We start from the raw sequence: 19,664 nt of genomic DNA, 5'->3' as shown, positions 1-19,664 counted from the left end.
GCTGCCCTGAGCACTCCAACCAGCCCCCTTGGAGGGGCCACTCACTGCCCAGCCCCCTCCCCCCTGCAATGAAATCCTCCAAGCCACTTTTTTTTCCTCCATGATAAAATATTTATGTCAGCAGAGCAGGCCCTCTTTGCGAAGGCTGCCTGTGTCTAGCTTATGCTTTGCACAAGCTTTTAAAGAGCAGGACGATTTTCCTACTCTCTAAGCATTTTCTAAGTCCTGAATCAATAATGCACTTTACTGGGCTGCTCTGGATACCGCTTCTCTCCTCCTCTCCGTGCCCCTCCCTCCCTCCGCCCCTCCCCCCCTCCGCCCCTCCCCCTCCCTCCCTTCCTCCCTCTCGCTCTCTTTTCCTTTCATCCTTCCTTCCTTTCCTTTTTTTTTTTTTTTTTAAGTCTTAAACAAAAGTGTGGCGCTGTTGGGTGGCCAGCCCTGCCTGAATGGAGAGTGGGGCTGGGCAAGAGGAGCGGAGAGAGGTTGGGGCGCTCACAGGCTGAGCGAGTGAGCCTGTGGGGGGAGGAGGACACTAGGAAGCGGCTGAGCACCTGCCCCCCTCCCTCCGCTGCCGATGGCAGGGAAGCGTTTGAGGATCACTGAGCTCCTGGGCTGGAGGAGGAGAAGGGCAGGGGCTAATCCCGACCTCCCTCTCTTCTTTTTCTAATCAAGTAGAAGATGTTTACAGCATAACCAAAGAGAAAGCAGGACCCAAAAATATTAAAGAAAGGAACCTGGAACAGACGATACATGAGGCGTGCAAGCTGAAGGAAACCCCCAAACTTTCTAACAAGGGAGCAGTGCAGGGTGGGCTAGCTGCCTCGTACAGTAGTGAGTTTCTGGTCACTGGGGGTATGCAAATGGAGCGGGCATCATCCCCTGTCTGAGATAGAGGCTCCTGTGTGTCTGGCTGGTTATGTGAGCACTGCAATAGGGGCTGTGGGAGGCCGGAGGGACTGGCACAGGCACTGTTCAGCTGGGATAGAATTTCCCACCCCAAACATTCCTGGAAATCTGGCTGTGGGAAGAATCCACATATGCCCAGGGCAAAGCAGAAGTTATCCTTTTTTTTTTCTTTGAAGAATAAAATTTTAAGTTCCTGGAGAGATTAACCCTCGTCTAGCCATTACCTATGGCAAGATACCCCGTTTTCTCACCCTTCTCTCCCCCACCTGCTGTTCAGCTGATGGGGAAAGACAGCCATTCTGGCTCTGCTGTAGGCCATGCATACCCACGCAGGATTTTGCCCCTGACCTTGACTTCCCATCTGGCCCTTTCATGGACAGCTGGTTCCCTTGAGGCAGCCCAACACCCCCAGGTTGTCAGAAAGGCTTACTGGCTGGGGGTGTTCAGGAAGCCCAAGTTAGGGCAAGGAGCTCTGAGGAGCTGGGGAGTCTCCACTGGGCTCTTAGTCCAGAATCCCAGAAACAGACCTCAGATCTTAGGTCATCCATGACCCCACAGCTGGCTGCTTTTCACTTCCCCTATTAACCACCCAGTCCTACCTGGTGATGTGGGGCTGATGGCTTAGCCTCTCTGAGCTTCAATTCCTCACCAGAGTGATGGAGATACAGTGAGAGCTAGCAAATTTATTGTACTGCACTGTACCATACCTGGCTCATAGTAAGCACTCAGCAAACATCATTGTATCCCATTTTTTAAGGTCCTCACACAATTTGGAAATGTTTATCAAATGCTACTGTGTGCAAGGAGTCCCCTAGGTGGTGCACGTGGCTAACATGCTCGGCTGCTAACAGAAAGGTTGGAGGTTCGAGTCCAACCAGAGCTGCCTTCGAAGAAGCCTTGGCCATCTACTTGTGAAAAACCAGCCATTGAAAATCCCCTGGAACACAATTCTACTCTGACATACAGGGGGTCACCGTGATTCGGAGTTGACTTGATGGCAACTGGTTTCGGGAAATATGGTGCTAAAGTGGGTGACACCCAGTCCCTGCACTCCTAGACTTCAGTCTTAGTCACAGAAGGTTCTAGAAGGTGGTCAATTGTGGGCAGGGTTGAAACAAAAGGCCTAAAGCTCCCTTTTCACCTCAAAATTTGGGCAAGTGGAGCAGTGTGGAGAGCTGTTCTGGGTAACTCAAAAACTAAGATGCGTTTTCTTGAATTACACTTAGTCAAGGACAAGAGAAGGGCCAAGGTCCCTGGGTGGGGCAAACAGGGCTTGACTACTAGCCTAAAGGAGCCTGGTAGTGCTGTGGTTAAAGTGCTTGGCTGCTAACCAAAAAGTCAATGGTTCAAACCCACCAGCCGGGAGAAAGATGTGTCAGTCAGCTTCTGTGAAGATTACAGCCTTGGAAACCCTGTGGGGCAGCTCTACTCTGTCCTCTAGGGTCGCTATGAGTCGGAAATCGACTAGACGGTAACAGGTTTGGTTTGGTTTATTAGCCTAAAGGCTGGTGGGTCAAACCCACCCAGTGGCACTGAGGAAGAAAATCCTGGCACTCAGCTTCTGCAAAGATTTCATCCAAGAACTCCCTACCTAGCAGTTCTACTTTGTAATACATGAGGGTCACCATGAGTTGAAATCTACTTGATTGCAACTTTGTTGTTGTTTAAGGGCAGGTCCAGGAGCAGCCTGAGCAGCCAGGCTGGCCTGACACTCTGGGTCCAGGAAGTGAGCCCTCTGGCCCATTCAGGGTCAGGTTCTGGGGGTGGGGAACCATTGCCCTGGCTTCTGGGGTCTCATTCCCAAGTTGAGTGAGTTCCAAGGTAGAAGCCTCACCCAGGCTCGCTAGCTTTCCTCTGCTTGAGTAATTGCTTGGGGCTGGGAGGAAAATTGCTCCAAAGAGAAATAAAACAATAAAAAAGCCTCCCAGGCCAGATGCAGCTCCTGCCCCGAGCCCTGGGCAGGGCGGGGCGGGGCGGTTTCCGCTGATTCACGACCTGGGAGGAGATGCCTCCGCACCCTCCTAGCCAGCCACCGGTGACCTTGATGGTGTCCAGGGCTTCTGATGGAAAAGAAACCGAAAAAAGGAAGGGGAAAGAAGCCTGCAAAGTGGGGAGGAAAAGGGAGTTAGAGGCGGAGAGAGCCAGAGGGAGAAGGATCAATGAAACCACAAGAGAATGACAGGTGGCTAGCTGAGGGGGGCGGGAGAGGAGAGCGTTAGAGATGATCAGAGCAGCTAGAATTAGAATCAGCTCTGAACAGAGTCTCCGTTTCCACTTTGTTAATAATTTATCCCAGCTGCAACTTTTCTTACCAATAAATAGGAAATAATTTGTTAGGGAGAATTCCCTCGGCACCCCGGCTTTTCTCCCTGGAGTGGGAGGGTGTGTTCTGTGCCCTTCCTCTGAAGAGGCATGGGGGCCAAAGGAGCACTCAGAAGTTAGATTTGGGGGGCTGTCAATGTCAGACAGGAGCGGGACAACCCATTTCTATTAGGTCACTTCATGAATGGGGAAACTGAGACTCAGGGTAAGGCCTCACCTGAGGCTGCCCATAGGGTTGGGGCACTGCCCTGAGTCCCACCTGCATGATGCCATGGGTCCCAAACCAAAAACCTGTTGTCCTCAAGTCAGTTCAGACTCATGGCAACCCCAGGTGTTACAGAGTAGAACTGCTCCATAGAGTTTTCTTGACCAAAGCAGTTCACCAGGCCTTTCTTCCATGGTGCCGCTGGGTGGATTCAAACTACCAACTTTTAGATTTGTAGTTGAGTGCAAACCATTTGTGCTACCTCCCCTGGATCAAGTACTTATAATTGATTTACACCCCTGCCCAGTCTGGAAGCGTTTCCCCCAAACAAGCTTCCAGAAGCGGTGGCCAGGGTAGGAGGAGAGAGCAAGCTTGGCTGCCTTTCTGCTCCCCGCCCCCCACCCTTTCACCTCTCTAAATCCAGTTGGCAAGAACAGGAGCTGTGTTGCCAGCGCCCATCCCCTCGGCACCCCCTGGAACTCTCAGATGATACTGATGCTCCAGGTTTCTCCCCCGCAGCACCCTACTCCGGGGCCTCTCCTTGGCAGCCTCCTGCCACCCACTTTGGACGAGGCAGCTGCCTCCAGCCCCAGTTGAGGTGACAGGGCTGAGGATGAGATGACTTCAATTGGCAACTCGGCAGACAGGTTCAAAAAAAAATCTGTCAGCTGCTAAACTGTTCCTCGGGTCTGCCCACACGCCTGGGTGCAGAGCGATGGGCTGTCTGCTTCCCGGGTGGAACCGGAGTCTGCGGGAGAGTGGCTCGAGATTGGGGGTAGCCGTGTCCTTTCCCTTTTGGGTGAAGGGTGGGCTTGTCGAGGCTCCTCAGCTCAGAGACCAACTCCTTGGATTCCTGTCCCACCTTGGGGCTGTATGGTCTTGAGAAGTTGCCTGGCCTTTCTGAGCCTCGTTCTTGTCATTTGTCAAGCAGGGTCCCATCCTCCAGGGTGGCGATGTGGATCCAATATCAGCAGAGGGCCAGGCATGAGGGAGGGCTTGCTCCATAAATGGTGGGGTTTAATGTTTGCTCAGTCCCTGGGTGGTGCAAACGGTTAATGTGCTCAGCTGCTAACGAAAAGGTTGGTGGTTTGAATCCACCCAGAGGCACCTTAGAAGAAAGGGCTGGTAATCTACTTCCAAAAAATCAGCCACTGAAAACCCAAAGGAGCACAGCTCTACTCTGACATATATGGGGTCACCATGAGTCAGAGTTGACTCCATGGCAACTGGTTTGGTGTTCTTTAGTATTTGCTGGAGCTGCGGGGCTGGAGGACAGTCATGACGTGTTTCTGACAAGCAGGTGTTTCCCATGTGGTACCTAATGTGATTCTTAAAACTACCCTATGAAGTCAGCGTTATCAACCTCATTGGATGTCATCTCATTTATGCAACAAAGATACTGAGTTCCTGATGAGTGCCAGGTTCTGGGGCTCCAGTGGGCGCAGAGGCAGACAAGGCCACTACCCTCACGAACCCTGCCTTCCAGGGGAGAAACTGAGTCTCAGAGAAGTTGACTGACCCTCCCAAGCTGACAAGTGGCAGAGAGAGGCTCTGTACCTGGTCACCCAGCTGCAAGGCTCAGCCCTCCCACCATGCCCTGGCATGCTGCTGTGCAGATTATCCAAACCTGTCTACGTTGACGTACAGCTGTGATACTTCGTCTCACCGCAGGTTTGGGGTACAAAGCCAGCCCTCCTAAAGTTGCTTATTCTTCTCCCTGGCACTTTGTTACAGTCCCAGTTACTGCCCCTCCACAGGCTCCTTATTTAGGGGCTTGGAAGTCCACACAGGCAGGCTTCCCACAGGCACAGTTAACTCTGTGCCTGCTAATAGTTCGCTTTCCCGTTCAATTATATTTTTTGCCCGCAGCTTGTCTACAGTGTTTACAACCTGGCCTCTGACTCCAACTGCACCCTCTGCACAGAAAATCACATAAAAGCGAAACCATTTAAGAGAGCATAACGAGGTTTGAAAAGCGTGGCATAAAATGGTTTCTCCATAAAATATTCCATGCCAGGCATCTCCTGCTTAGGGTCCACGTAGGGGATGCATCCTGTCCTGGTTCTCTGGTGCTGTCAGTCCCACCTGGCTTCCTTCTCCTCACCCTGCACCCCCACCTTCTCCCTTCTAAATATACTGCCTAACCTTTGAGGTGATTTGCCTCTATGTGTCCGTAGAGATAGGGTATAGCAGATACAATGGGCTCCATTTTCCCTAAGACGTCGCAAGGTCAGGTCCCACAGGGTCCAGGAGAATGAGATAGAGCCAGCATGCATTCAGCGTCTCACCTGTGAAATGGCGATGACCTCCCTCTCTGGGGCGTGCAGGGGACACAGCGGATGGCTGTGAAGTGCCTGGGCCAGGCCTGGTGGGTGGTGGGCGCTCAGGGGTGCTGTCATCAGTACACTCTTCCAAGCCGGCAGTCCTCAAAGCGGTCCACAGGAAAAACCTCTCCGCTTCACCAGTAATGAGCCTGGGGGTCTCAGCCTCACATCTCCCCCCGCCGGAAGGCTGCTGGGAGAGGCCAAAAGCCAAAGGGTATGAAACTGCTGTTTAATAAGAATAATAAACCAAGTCGGTTGCTGCTGAGTTATTCCAACTCACGGCGACTCCAGGTGTGCAGAGTAGAACTGCCCCGTAGGGTTTTCATGGTTGTGACCTCTCAGAAGCTGATGACCAGGCCTTTCTTTTGAGGTGCCTGCGGGTGGGGTTGAACCACCAACCTTTTGGTTAGTAGCTGAGCACAGACATTTGCACCACCCAGGAACTTCTACTATTTAATAAGAATTGCTACTATCTGGGGACATTTCATATGTATCATCTCACGTAATACTGGATGAGAAATCAGAGGCTCAGAGAAGTTCAGCAACTTTCTCAGGATCACACAGCCTCAAGGGGTGGAGCTGAGATTGAACCCCAGGGCATCTGGACTCCGAAGCTTTTTCCCCTAACTACTCCATTTACTCCAAGCTGGTCTAGCCTCCAGGATGGGAATTCCTAACCTCTAGAAATTCCTAAAGGATGGGGATTGTAGTCTCTAGGATGAAGCACCATGAACTCCTTGAATTTGTATGGAAAATACGGTGCGCTACAGCATTTTTCTGGAGAAAGGTCCATGGCGTTTATCAGGGGTATGATTAAAAAAAAAAAAAATCCATAGAATGTTTTAAGAAACAATTCCTGCTTTTGATAATGTCAAAGGTTGGGTTTGGTGTCATCCTAAAAGGTTAGGGTTATGTCTCAGACATTGTGGCCTTTTCTCCCCTGTCTTAGGTCACTTTGTTTTGATTGTCCTTTTTCATTATTAGTTAATCTGATCCCATGGAGGTGAGTGGGAATGTGCAGAACAGCACCTGCCCGCCCTTGGGGGGACAAGCCCCATCCCTCACACACCCATTATCAGCTGTCAGATGCAATGCTCAGGGTGGTGGGATATTGGGAGTAAACCCAGCTCCTAAACCCAGGCTGGATGCTCGGAATTCTCTCTAGTAAGGAACAGAAGGAAAGTGAGAGTGCCAGCAAATGGTGTGTTTGGAAAGGACCGTCAGTTCAGCGTTGATGTTAGCAAGGAGACACGATATTCCCGCAACATCTAAATGGTTAAATGAATTCCAAGATCCTGAGGTGGGAGGGAAGGAGAAATAAGAGAGAGGAAGGAGAGAGAGAGAGAGAGAGAGAATTGTGTTGGCGTCGGCTTGGGATTTATTTATTGTACTCGCTGTTGATTAAGCCCGCTCGGCAGCAGGCGCGGGGCTGGTAAGTACACAGGCTGATTCATTAGCTTCTGACCATCTGCTTCCCAGGCCCGGGGGGCGGAGGCCGAGCAGGTTAGGGCAGCCAGGCATTGGAAGCCAGGTTGGGGCTCCCATCCCCTGCCAGAGCCGTGTCAGTCTTCCCGATGACAGACAGGAGGGTCAGAGCTGGGAGCTGGGAGGGATCCTATGAGGACCCTGGCGTTCTGGATACCCATTGGGGACCAGGAGGCCCAGGCAGGTGGGGGAAGGTAAGGTAGAGGAACAAAGAAGGACCAAGGAAAAGACGAGATGTGGGCAGCTAAGAGCAGTTGGAGGTCTGCAGGGAATAATATCAACACTTAATATGAGATATATTGATATTAACATAATTATTATTATAATTAATATATGATAGTAATAACAACTGTAACTTAGTAAGCAGTTACTGAGGTCTAGGCCCCATACAGAGACTTCACTACACTGTCCCAGATAAGCACACTAACAACCCTATGATGGACAATGAGGTAACTGCGTTCAAAGACTGAGCCAGGCAGGGTAGGCTTTCTGGAGAAGGTGTGTGGTAGGAGAGTTCTGAAAATTGGGAGGAAGGAGAGTGACTGCAGGATCAAAAGCTCAGAGACAAGGGTGAATGAGGCAGCCTGACAAAAGGGACAGCCTTCAATGACTGGGTTAATAAAGTGCTTTCCATGTGGACAGGGCAGTGTGAAGCCACCTGGTGTCAGCGTACCAAGAAACCAGACAAGGAGGAGGGCTCTAGAGAGAACCTCTGGGGAAATTGCCAAAAATTCACAATTCAGTCTCACCCTTCTGAGCCATTCCTCCTACCCTGTGATGGGGCTCTAAGGGCAGTAAGAGAAGGCAGAACTGGGGCGCTGGGAAGAGGGCAGTTGCTGGGCTGGGGGAAGAGAGAAAGCCCCATGCCTGGTTGCAGACTGTGTCTTCCCACCCCTTCCCACCTCCCACCATTCAGGTATGAACTCTTAGGGCAGTTGTCCACCACTGCTCGGCCCCTAAGGACACAAGCAGAGCCCATTCCAGCTCTGAGCTCAGAGCAGCCTCTGCTAAGGGCTGTGATGATGTCTAGGGAGTAGGCTCACCCTCACAAGTCAGGCCTGCCTCCTCAGGCCCCACCACTCTGCTGCTACCCTCTCATCACCAGGTCTTGCCCCTGTTGGCCATTGAGTTATCCCCTTGGGGCATCTCAGCCCCCACCTCATTTAGGGTGACCTGCCCAGGTCGCCCAGCCAGGGTATGAGGAAGCTCAGAGCAGGCACCTTCCTGGCCGTGGTACCTGTGAGCACACCAGCTTTGCGGGACCCCACTGCACCTGTCCAGGACAGATCAGGCTCTTCCTCAGAAATACCACCTGCTCCCAAGGAGGCCTTGGGCCTCAGTTTCCACATCTGTACAATGAGGCATTGGTCTTGATGGTGCCTCTTCCACCCAGAGGTTTGTGGGTCCCCTGAATCACCGAGAGCCAGGCCAGGTGTGGTGGATAGTGGTGTCATGGAGAGCTGAGGACAGAACTGTTTTGACCAAGGAGGGCTTTGCAGAACATGCCCCAGTAGGCCCCAGGGCCAGCCTTGCCCATGGAGGAGCCATGGCAGCTTGGGAGCTTGTCCTCTGCTGTAGCAGATCAAAGCCAGTGGCCTGAGGCCCGGCTGGAGCGACACATGGTGGAGGGAGGGGTAGCGGACTGTCATCTAGCCCTTCAGAAGGCGATGAGCCCACTTCCCCTCTGGGAGCCGAATGGCTTATTTCAGAGTGAGAGGTTTTCACTCAGATCCAAACCGTTTTGTCTCTGAACAAACCAGAGACCTGAAATATTCATCAAAAAGGGCTGCAAGTGGTCTAGGGCACAGTGTGGCTATTAGTGACATTTTCAGGCCTCCCATGTGAGTTCGCACATTGGACCAGACACAAGGAAATGGGTTTGAGCCGCCGTGGAGGGAAAACCTCACCTGGTACCCACTGGGAGGGGTGGGGGGAAGCGGGCTGAGCAGCCTTCTAGTGGCCTTCATGGGGGAGGGGAGAGTAGGCCCATGTCAGACATATCTGTGTCAGAGGAAGGGTGGAAGGACAGTAAGCAAGTAAGGGGGTGGTCCCTGCAGTCCTCTGCCAGTGTCCCCTACGAGGGACCTGCCTGGCACATGCCAAGAACCCAGAAATGACTTGCCACGAAGACATACCCCTTGGGAGGGAGGCAACCTGCTAACACTCAGCATCTTTCCCATGTGCCCAGGGCTACAACTGAGATGAGCACATGCTGCGAGCCAGACAAAGATGTGCCAATCAGTCAGGATGCATCAGACCAGCTAGGTTTGGCTCTTCTCTTTCGGGCTGGGGACTTGTGCAAGGGATTCCACCTTCCTGGGCCTGGGTTTCTTCATCTTGAACGTGGAGATGATGCACCTGCTTTCTGATTGGAGGGGAGATCATAAATATGAGAGAACTGAGATCATGAAGTCCTTAGCGCAATGCCTAGCATCGGGCAGCAGTTGGACAAATGGCAGTCTTGACTGACTTCTACCACCAGCGCTACTGTTGCTGCTGCGAATGGTAGTTTTCAAAGGGCTTGGGGAGGCATCTGTGTAGGAGAGTTTAAAGAGTCAAGAATGTGAGTGGGAACTTTCAAGGCAGAGAGTCAAGGGCCAGTCAAGGAAAGCGAAGGACTTCTGCAAAGGCTCCGAGGCAGGACAAGCAGTGCTTGGAGGACAAGAGTGGTTCAGGTGTACCCAGCCCAGGTGGCCACAGATGTGGTGGGAGGGCAGGCCAGGGCCAGCTGTTGAAGAGTTAAGACTTCATCCTGCCCGCAGTGGGGAGCCACAGGGGACTTTGAAGTAACACCCTCCCTTCTTGATTGTATTTAAACCAAGCCAGTTTCCATCAAGTTAACTTCAATTCATGGTAACCCCATGAGTGTCAGAGTAGAGCTGTGTTACGTGGGGTTTTCAGTGGCTGATTTTTCGGAAGTAAATCGCCAGGCCTTTGCTTCAAGGTGCCTTTGGGTGGACTGGAACGTCCACCCTTCTGGTTAGCAGCAAAGTGCATTAACTCTGCACCACCCATGGACGAAGAGGAGGGATGAACATGCTTTCTTGGGAAGCCGTAGAGTAAAGCATGGTTTTGTGCTCTGAGGAAAAGTGGTAGAAATGGGGACAAATTACCCACCTGGGAGACTTCCTGATGCCGGGACATTAGGACACAGACTCTGTACCCCTTGGGCCAGTGCCTGGGCACGTGGGCAGCGGGCAGCAGAGGGAGGCCTCCCAGCCCTCCTGAGCAGCCAAGGCCCAACCTTCCTTTCTCCTCTGCCCGCTGCAGGAGAACCCATACCTTTGCAGCAACGAGTGCGATGCCTCCAACCCAGACCTGGCCCACCCACCCCTTCTCATGTTCGACAAAGAGGATGAGGGGCTGGCCACATACTGGCAGAGCGTCACGTGGAGCCGCTACCCCAGCCCCCTGGAAGCCAACATCACCCTTTCCTGGAACAAGAGTGTGGAGCTGACAGATGACGTGGTGGTGACCTTCGAGTACGGCCGGCCCACCGTCATGGTCCTGGAGAAGTCCCTGGACAACGGGCGCACGTGGCAGCCCTACCAGTTCTACGCCGAGGACTGCATGGAGGCCTTCCATATGCCCGCCCGCCGGGCCCGGGACCTGTCGTCCTCCAGCGCCCACCGGGTGCTGTGCACCGAGGAGTACTCGCGCTGGGCGGGCTCCAAGAAGGAGAAGCATGTCCGCTTCGAGGTGCGGGACCGCTTCGCCATCTTTGCTGGCCCCGACCTGCGCAACATGGACAACCTCTACACACGGCTGGAGAGTGCCAAAGGCCTCAAGGACTTCTTCACCTTCACGGACCTGCGCATGCGGCTGTTGCGCCCAGCGCTGGGCGGCACCTACGTGCAGCGGGAGAACCTCTACAAATACTTCTACGCCATCTCCAACATCGAGGTCATTGGCAGGTAAGACCTGGGGAGCAGTGAAGGGGGTGCATGGAGGCAGAGCCCAGGTTGTTACCTGATGGGCAAGGGGCTGCCTATGTTGGTTGGGGCTGCACAGAAGAATTGCATGGAGGGAGGGGAATGTGTGGACTGTCAGTGTCCTGGGTGGAGTCTGGGCTGCCTCTAGCTATAGGGAAGCTGGGAGGCTTGCAGGGGATAAGCCCGGCCGGCGATGTGGGCAGAGCTTGGGTTAAAGCCTAATGCTGATGCACACAGGAGTTTTATAATTGTCCATTTACCCAGCAAATGAGCTCTTGTGTTCAGAGATCTCCAAGTTCAGTGATTCACTAGAAGGACTCACACAGAACTCAGCAAAGCTGTTCTACTCATGGTTATGGTTTATTACAATGAACGGATACAGATAAAATCAGCAACGGAAAAAGGCACATAGAGAAGAGTCCAGGAGAGACCAGGAGCAAGCTTCTAGTTGTCCTCACCAAGTGGAGTCATGGACAGAGCTTACTTCTCCCAGCAAGGATGTGTGGTATGGAGTACTGCCAACCAAACCTTGGCATCCAGGGTTTTTATTGTAGACCAGTCACATAAACATGCCTGACCACCATGTGGCTGACCTTAGTCTCCAGCCCCTCCAGAGATCACACTGGTACTGCATGGCCCAAGGCCCCCCTCCACCCCACCATAAATCACGTTGTTAGCATAGACTTTCTGGCATGGCCCAAGGCCCCAGGTAAACAAAGAGACTCTTATCAGGCAGGATATTCCAAGGGTTTAGAGACATTTCCAAGGAGCCAGGTGAGAACCAAACCTGTCTTTGGAATGTGCAGGTTGTGGACGACCCAGAATTGCTGAGTTAATCCTTTACTGTACAGCTTTGGGGAAAAATATGTTCGGAAGACACTTTTTGGGGAGGCCAAAGACTGTCACAGGAGGTAAAAGCAGCCTTTGGTTCCCAGAAACCATTTAGATCGTGGATGGTTAAACGGTTCCACACTGGCTTGGATCATTTGTTCATTTGACGGACGATGTTGTGGTCTGTTGGAGCCAAGGCTTTATCCTAAGCCATCTACATAACACCCTGGTCTGTACTCAGGAGAGAGGCTTAGGGAGGCACCCATCACTAGGTAACCCCAGAGAGAGAGTCATATGGGGCAGTGTAATGTGATGCGGGGGTTTCCCAAGTGTGGTCCTATAAGACATCATCAGCATCACCTGGGAGCTTGCTAGAAGTGCAGATTCTCAGGCCCCACCCCAGACCTTCTGCATCATAAACTCCAGGCTGTGGGCCCAGCAGTCAGAGTTTTCTCAAGCCCTCCAGGACATTCTGATGCACACTCAAGGTTGAGACCTACTGGTTTAATGGTTGGGAGTAGGGGCTCTGGAGCCAGAAGGCCTAGGTTTGATTCCTGGCTCTGCCATCCACTGACTGTGAGCCTTGGACAAGTGCCACTTCGTGCCTCAGTTTCCCCATCTGTAAAATAGGGTTGATTGCGATCGTTATCATTGGATTGTAGTGAGGGTTAATGAGTTAAATGAGTTAAAGTTTGTGAAGCACTCAGAACGGCACCTGGTATATAATTCGTGTAACAAAAAAAAAAAGGTGTTTGTTGAATACAATAATGGAATCGGAGGCTCTGTGGCAGGCTGAGGGAGGACAGATTTGAAACCCAGGGAGGTTGGACCATAATCAGGGCCAGTAGCACGGCCCAGGCAGGCGCGGGCGGGGGCTGCACTCAGAGCCCAGCTGAGACGACATACCCTGGGCGTCTCTCCACAGCAGGCTCTAAATGCTGCTCAAGTTTATAATTACTGGTGAGTGAGAAAAGCAATTTGCCGTATAGTGTGTACAGCATAAACCTATTTTTATAAAATATACAACATGACTATGCATGTACGTTCTGTGTAGTATATGCATCAGGAAGACGCTTTACAGGAAAAACATCACGGGGTGGGAAAAAGGCCAAAAGCGTGTTCACTAACTGTTCACAGCGACTGCGCCTGGGGAAGGGGCTGGGCAGGGGCAGTAGGGTACTTTCGTTTTCGGCTTGTGCTTGTGTTTTATTTTATTTTGATGACATGTATGGATTCCAGCTGGACAAAGGCAAAGGCAAGTGGATCGTGAAGTAGGAGTCAGGTGCAAGGCGGGCAGATTTCAGGGCTGGCAGATGGGGTGTGACAGGTGCACATGCAGGAGGCTGGGGTTCCAACTCCCGTGTTTTCTAACCCTCCCCCAATCGGGATTCCCCAATATTTAAGCTCTGGAATGTTCTGGAAACTACCAGATATATGGCCACTATGGTGTGAGTCAGGGGTCAGGGATTGTGCTCCTGTACCTTTTCTCTAACCCATGTGCCTAGACAGTGTGGTCATCTCAGTGACCTCTGCTGTTGGGATATGGCTGTCCAGTTAGTACAAGGCCTCCTTGCAGTCCTGCTGCGCTTAGCAGCCCAGGGTGGGAGCCAGATCTTCAGGCCTTCTAGGGGTTGCAGCCCATTTTCTGATCTGTTGGGCTGTCCTCACCTTTATGACTCTGGTCAAGGGCCCCTTTCTGAGCTGGGGTTCTGATGTTTGGGCCAGCTGCTAGGTCCTGGCTGGGGTGCTGATAGTCAGGGGCTTGATGTTGTTAGTTGCTTTCAAGTAGATTCAGATTCATGGTGACCCCGTGTGTCAGAATAGAACTGCCTATTTGGGTTTTTAAAGCTGTGACCTCCAGAAGCAAATTGCCAGGCCTGTCTTCTGAGGCTCCTCTGGGTGGGTTCGAACCACCAACCTTTTGGCTAGTAGTCAAGTTCTTGACCATTTGCACCACCCAGGGCCTCCTCAGGGCCTCGTGGTGCCCCTTCAGTCCCAGCAAGGCGACGATCATCTCTGTCATAGGAGGGACTGAGACACAGACACAGAAGTGGGGCAGAGCATACTCATGAAGGGACACAGGCCCAGAGGGGGCAAGGAAGAGCCGCAGTTCCTCAGCCTCATCCAAGTGACCTGGGTGACCTGCACCTCTTCTTTCCCTCACTGGGCCTCCGTCTCCCACCTGTAACATGCGGCTGGGGCTGCCTTGAGCCCCTGTTTCCATGGTAAGGTGGCAGGGCAGTCCCTGACTAGTGGCTCGCAGCTCCCCTTGGCACCCAGCCTCTGTGGGTGGCAGGGATTAGCTGTAGTGGTGTCAAAAGTACGGCAATAAATTCACAGATAAAGTACTCTTTGGGTGGCTGGTTGGCAGGAAAGCGGTAGCTTGGCTTATCGATTAATTAGGTCTTGTTAGATAGTTCAACAAAGAACTGTGACTTCCTTCTCTTTTCCTTTTTAAATTTCTGGTGGGAAAGCCAACCCAGGGAACCAGAGAGGCAGGATGGGGTGGGCATAGCAAAGGGAGACACTGGACCCAACCAGATGATGCTTTCTATGTCCCTAAGCAGGTACCTGGGGACCCCCAGGGGTCTCAGGTTCTGGGTTTTCAGACTGAACCTGTTCTGGTGTTCCCTGAGAATTGCATGATCCATATATTCCATATTGCCTCCCCACATTGTCTGCTAACATAATATAAAAAAAAAAAACATAATATAGCTAGTATTTATTGAGCATTTGCTATAGGTCAGCTGCTGTGCTAAGGGCTTTACGTGCATGATCTTATTTATTCAACAGTAATCAATTCCCCAATGTTTATTGAATGCCTAAGATTCCACAAAAGAGCCCTGGTGGTGCAATGGTTAAGTGCTCAGCTGCTAACCAAAAAGTTGGCGATTCGAATCCACCAGCGAGCGGCTCAGCAGGAGAAAAGACCTGGTGATCTGCTCCCAGAAAAATTATGGCCTAGGAAACCTATGGGGTAGTTATACCCTGTCGTGTAGGGTCATTATGAGTCAGAATTGACTCCACAGCACCTAACAGCAACAACAAGATATCACAAGCTAAGGATGCAGCTTTGAGCAAGCCAGACCTGATCTCTAATCCATGGAGCTTCCCCTACAGGGACAGTACTCCCCTCAGGCTCATGTTTTCAGGTGATGAGGTGGCTGAGGCTTGTCGGGGTCAGGGGACAGAACTGAGATTACACAACTACACCCAGCATGTCCATTGCTCCAGCCGGTCTCCACCACTGAGCTTTCTCTAGTGAGGCACCTACTCCCTGAACTCCTCGTTTCTGGGATCAGGTCTTGGACAGTGAGTCTGCCTCTCTTGAGCTCAGGTAGCTTATATTATGTCCTGATTGGATGGGGTGACCTGATCTCCACAGGCCTCCCCACTCCATAGTTCTTTGATTCATGGTTGCTCCCCTCCACCATCACTGATGTCAGCTATTTTCAGCTCCAGCGGGGACTCAGATGGCAGGAGGAGTCTGAGGGGAGGGAACAGAGGCACTTGGCTGCTAGAGGAGTGGGGGACCCAGAGCAGCTGGCAAAAACCCAGGGCCTCAGGAATGAGGTTCAGCTAGTGCAGATCAGAGGGTGAGAGGAGGTGGCGGACAGAGCTGCAGCCCACTGGATGGGGGGTGAGGAGACTGGTGCTGGTGCACAGAGAACAACAGCCACCAGCATCTCTGGGCCACCACCACCCCTGTTCCCAGTCATTATTCACTCCCATTCCTGGAAGGCAGGAAGGAGGCGGGAGCAATTTTCTCCTATACGTGGGGCAACCCAGGTGCAGAGCGGCTGGCTTTGAACCATACAGCGAATCTGGGATGAAACTAGGACTTGAGGAGGAATGAGATCATCATTTCATGATGCTTGGAGCAGGACAGACCCACCTCCAACACAGTGGTTAAGAGCATTGAGGTGCAAACCTGACCCAGACTCAGAATCCTATGAGAGAGCTCTTTAAGATGACTGATTCCTTAGCTCCTCCCCTGAGAGCTTTGGATCGGAACATTTAGGGTGAGGTCCAGAAAGTTGTCTCTGCAAAGGTGAGAACCACCATAGAATTTGTGTTTTGGCATTATTAGACCAGCCAGGGTTTGAATCCTGGCGCCACTCCTGATTAGCTGGATGACCTTAACTTCTCTGAACCTCAGTTTTCTCATCTGTGAAATGGGGAAATAATATCTACCTCATCAGCTTGTCGTGAGGATTTAATGAAATAATGCATCTAAAGAGCTTATTCCCGTGCCCCATTCCTCTGGCAAGATGGCAGGAGAGATAAGAGAGAGGCAGGGGTCAGGCTGCCTGGTTATGAAGCCATCACCACTCCCACCCCCAGATGTTGGTGCTTAGAAAAGAAGTGTGGAAGAGTGTTTTGGGGGCTAGTGGGTGTTGCAAACCTAAATGTCCACAGGTTCTGAGAAGATAACAGATATGGGTAAAGTAGACCAGGAGAGGCAATAGGGAATGGTGTGGTCTGTGCAGAAATGGACAAAGGAGGCCCCCTCACAGGACAGCAGACCAAATATTGCCAGCTCTTTTGATGTTGCAAGAAAAGGCAGATAGATATTTATGTGAAATCTCTTGATTTTAAAAATATTGGCACCTACTTCTCTGCAGGCGGAAAAAAAAACACACCTGCAGGCTAGTACAGTTCACCAGCTACCAGCATGCTCCCCTCTGCTCTGGAACGTTCAGTGTCTTCTTGCTGCTGGGATATCAGTTGTATTTATTCAACAGGACTGGCAACTTTTGGGTGGGGGGTGGGAAGGGTCCTGGCACCCCGGGAGCTGGGGCATGGGCAAACTCCTGCAAAGAAGCCTTGCCAACTCTACCTGCTCCAGCTCTATGAAAACTAGCCTTAGAGGAAAGAAGAGAGATCATCCTGCCCAGGGGTAAATTCCCTCAGCCGGCAGACCCCAGGAGGCTTTCAGAGAACCAGCCTAGCTGGACCTGGAGACCTGACAGCCTGAGCCTATGCAAGCCAGGGCAGGAAAGGAGGGGTGAGTTCACCATCCCTGGAAGTGTTCAACCCAACCAAAGTGGCGTTTGTGGGAGATGATGAAGAGTGCCCTGTGCACAAGGCTCCATACAACATCAATAAATTCTGATTATTAAGTGCATAGCAATAACAAGTACCATTTATTTGGTGTGTGTTATGTGCCAGGCATTGCATCCTCATCCCCATTTCACCCAGGGGGAGGCTGAGTCCTTAGGGAGGGAGGAGACCTGCCAGTCTCCGAGCCTGCAGCGGCCCAGCTGGGCCTGGACAAGCAGAGCTGACCCCTGGACTGGCCCTCCCGGCCCAGCCCAATGTCCTTGTTTCTGCTGGAGTCTGGCTTCTCATCCCTGGCCTCCTGGTTTTCTCCTCCCTGACCCCCTCCTTCCTTCTTGTCTTCTTCCTTAAACGTCCTGTCCCTATTGATCGGCCTTGTAACTGGAGATGGACGGAACTTAGGACAAGAATAGAAGCATAGAGGGAAGAAAACCTTTGGTTTGTGCATGTGAGTGTGGAGGGCGGGGTGACTGGGGTGGAGGAAGGGAGAGACAGAGAGAGAAGACATCCCATCCACTCACTGTAGTTAAGCACTCAACCTTCCCTCTAGTCTCTTCCTCAGCTGCTCTGCCGAAAGAGTAGGGGGTGAGAAGGGAATTATGTGATAATAGCATTCTGCCACTGCTGACTCTTGTAACTCAGTGATCTCAACACGCTGCTGTGAGGGCAGGACTCCCTCTTTTAGTAATAATAGCTACCTTTTCCTGGGGGCATTTCTCTCAGGCCAGGTAGCCTCCTAAGCCAGTTATGTGTGTTTTCTCAGTAGGTCCTGCCTCATGAGAATCTTTATTCCCATTGTACAGATGAGGAAATTAAGACTAAGGGTTAAGAAATAGCTGGATGACCCCTGAATCTATTGCTTTGAGAAAATCTTCAAACCAGGAACCAAAACTATCCCCTGAAGTCATCTTTAAACAACTGTTTCACTAAGCTAGTAAAGAATGTTCTCCATGAGCCTTGCGCCCTTTGAAAGAATTATCTCTATGAGATCAAATTGTTGACAGTAACTAAAGCAAAGATGAGAAGTTTCGGGGGTACTGAGTCTAAGTCAATGGTGAAACAATATGGGTCGAGATAGTGAGAATGGTGGCACGATGTGGAAATGTAACCAATGTTATTGAATTACACATGTAGAAATTAATGAATGGATGTCTGTTCTGCTGTGTATTTTCACCAAAATAAAGACAAAGAAAGAAATACCTGGATAGATGGTGTATTAGTTTCCTAGGGCTGTCATAACAAAGTACCACAAACTATGTGGCTTAGTTCTGGAAGGTAGGAGTCCAAATTCAGGGTGTCAGCAAGGCCACACTCTGAAGGCTCTAGAGGAGAATTCTTCCTTGTCCCTTCCAACTTCTGGGAGCCTCAGGTGCTCCTTGACTTGTGGCAGCATAATTTCCATTTCTGCTTCTGTCTCCACATGGCTGTCTTCCCGCGGTGTCTCTGTCTGACTCTTCTCTTGTGTAAGGGCCTACCTGACTCTAGGAGGGAAGCCCCGCTGGCGTACTGGTTAAGTGCTACAGCTGCTAACCGAACGGTTCACAGTTAGGCTCCACCAGGCGCCCCTTGGAAACTCCACAGGGCAATTCTACTGTGTCCTATAGGGTTGTCATGAGTCGGAATCAACTCGATGGCAACAGGTTTGGTTTTTTGGTCCACTAAAAAAAAAAAAAAATTATTTATTTATTTTATAGAAGGAACCTGGTGGCCCAGTGGTTAACAGTTCAGCTGCTCACTAAAAGATCAGCAATTCAAATCTACCAGCCACTCCTTGGAAACCCTGTGAGGAGGTTCTGCCCTGTCTTGTAGGGTCACTAAGAGTTGGGATCGACTTGACAGCATTGGGTTTGGTTTTTGTCATTGTCACATTCACAGGTACCAAGGGTTAGGAATTGGATCTATCTTTTGGGGAGACATAATTCAACCCACAACAAGATATAAGCTTATCATTCTGTCTTCAATCTGTTCAATGCCACTGGAAAACCTCCACCGACAGGTCTTGACTCTCTCACAATTTCTCTGTTGTGGTATGGCCTTCTACATCTTGCCTTCAGTTAATAGTTCATCTGAAAACATGACAGATGATAATATGATTAGCTATTTTATTACCTTCACGGCAAGTGATGTCAGATTGTTGTTGTTGTTGTTGTTACCAATTTCAACTCATAGCAACCGCGTGTGACAGAGTAAAACTGCCCCATAGAGTTTTCTAGACTGTCGTCTTTATAGAAGCAGATTGCCAGGTCTTTCTCCAGTGGAGCCACTAGGTAGGTTCGAACCACTAACTCTTCAGCCAGCAACCAAGCACTGTTGCTCCACCAGGGCTCCTTGATGCCAGAATTTACCATTCTTAATTCTCAGCTAGGCTAGAAAACCAAACTCACATTCCCCCTATTTCTTTGCTTGTTGAGGCCTTAAGTGTTTTTAACATGAGTATTAAGAGTCACTCGCTGTGGAGTCTTGATTGTCAGGGAGAAGTTTCTGGAGAAAAAAGTTTCTTTTACATTTCTAAATTTTATTTTTTATGTTATCATACAGTAACAGTAAAACTGGCCTTTTGGGGAGACAGTTCAATGCATTTTAACTCGCATCTGGATT

General features: G+C 51.0%; 1 protein-coding gene across 8 annotated transcripts in view; it reads left to right on the top strand.

The window, feature by feature from the left end:
- The window catches only part of NTNG2 (netrin G2), an 84,534-nt gene that overhangs the window by 18,833 nt on the left and 46,037 nt on the right, over positions 1-19,664 (top strand). For 7 of the 8 annotated variants that reach the window (XM_064291279.1, XM_064291282.1, XM_064291277.1 and 4 more), the window contains one exon: positions 10,513-11,156. In XM_064291279.1, coding sequence (XP_064147349.1) covers positions 10,513-11,156 — 644 coding nt within the window. Of the gene's footprint in view, positions 1-9,430; positions 9,508-10,512; positions 11,157-19,664 lie in introns of all 8 variants that reach the window. The other variant, XM_064291283.1, reaches the window with a different exon arrangement.

The sequence above is a fragment of the Loxodonta africana genome, chromosome 9 (genome assembly GCF_030014295.1).
Source record: "Loxodonta africana isolate mLoxAfr1 chromosome 9, mLoxAfr1.hap2, whole genome shotgun sequence".
NCBI classification, from domain to species: Eukaryota; Metazoa; Chordata; class Mammalia; order Proboscidea; family Elephantidae; genus Loxodonta; species Loxodonta africana.
Note: the sequence above shows the minus strand (reverse complement) of the source record. Positions and strands in the feature narration are given on the sequence as shown.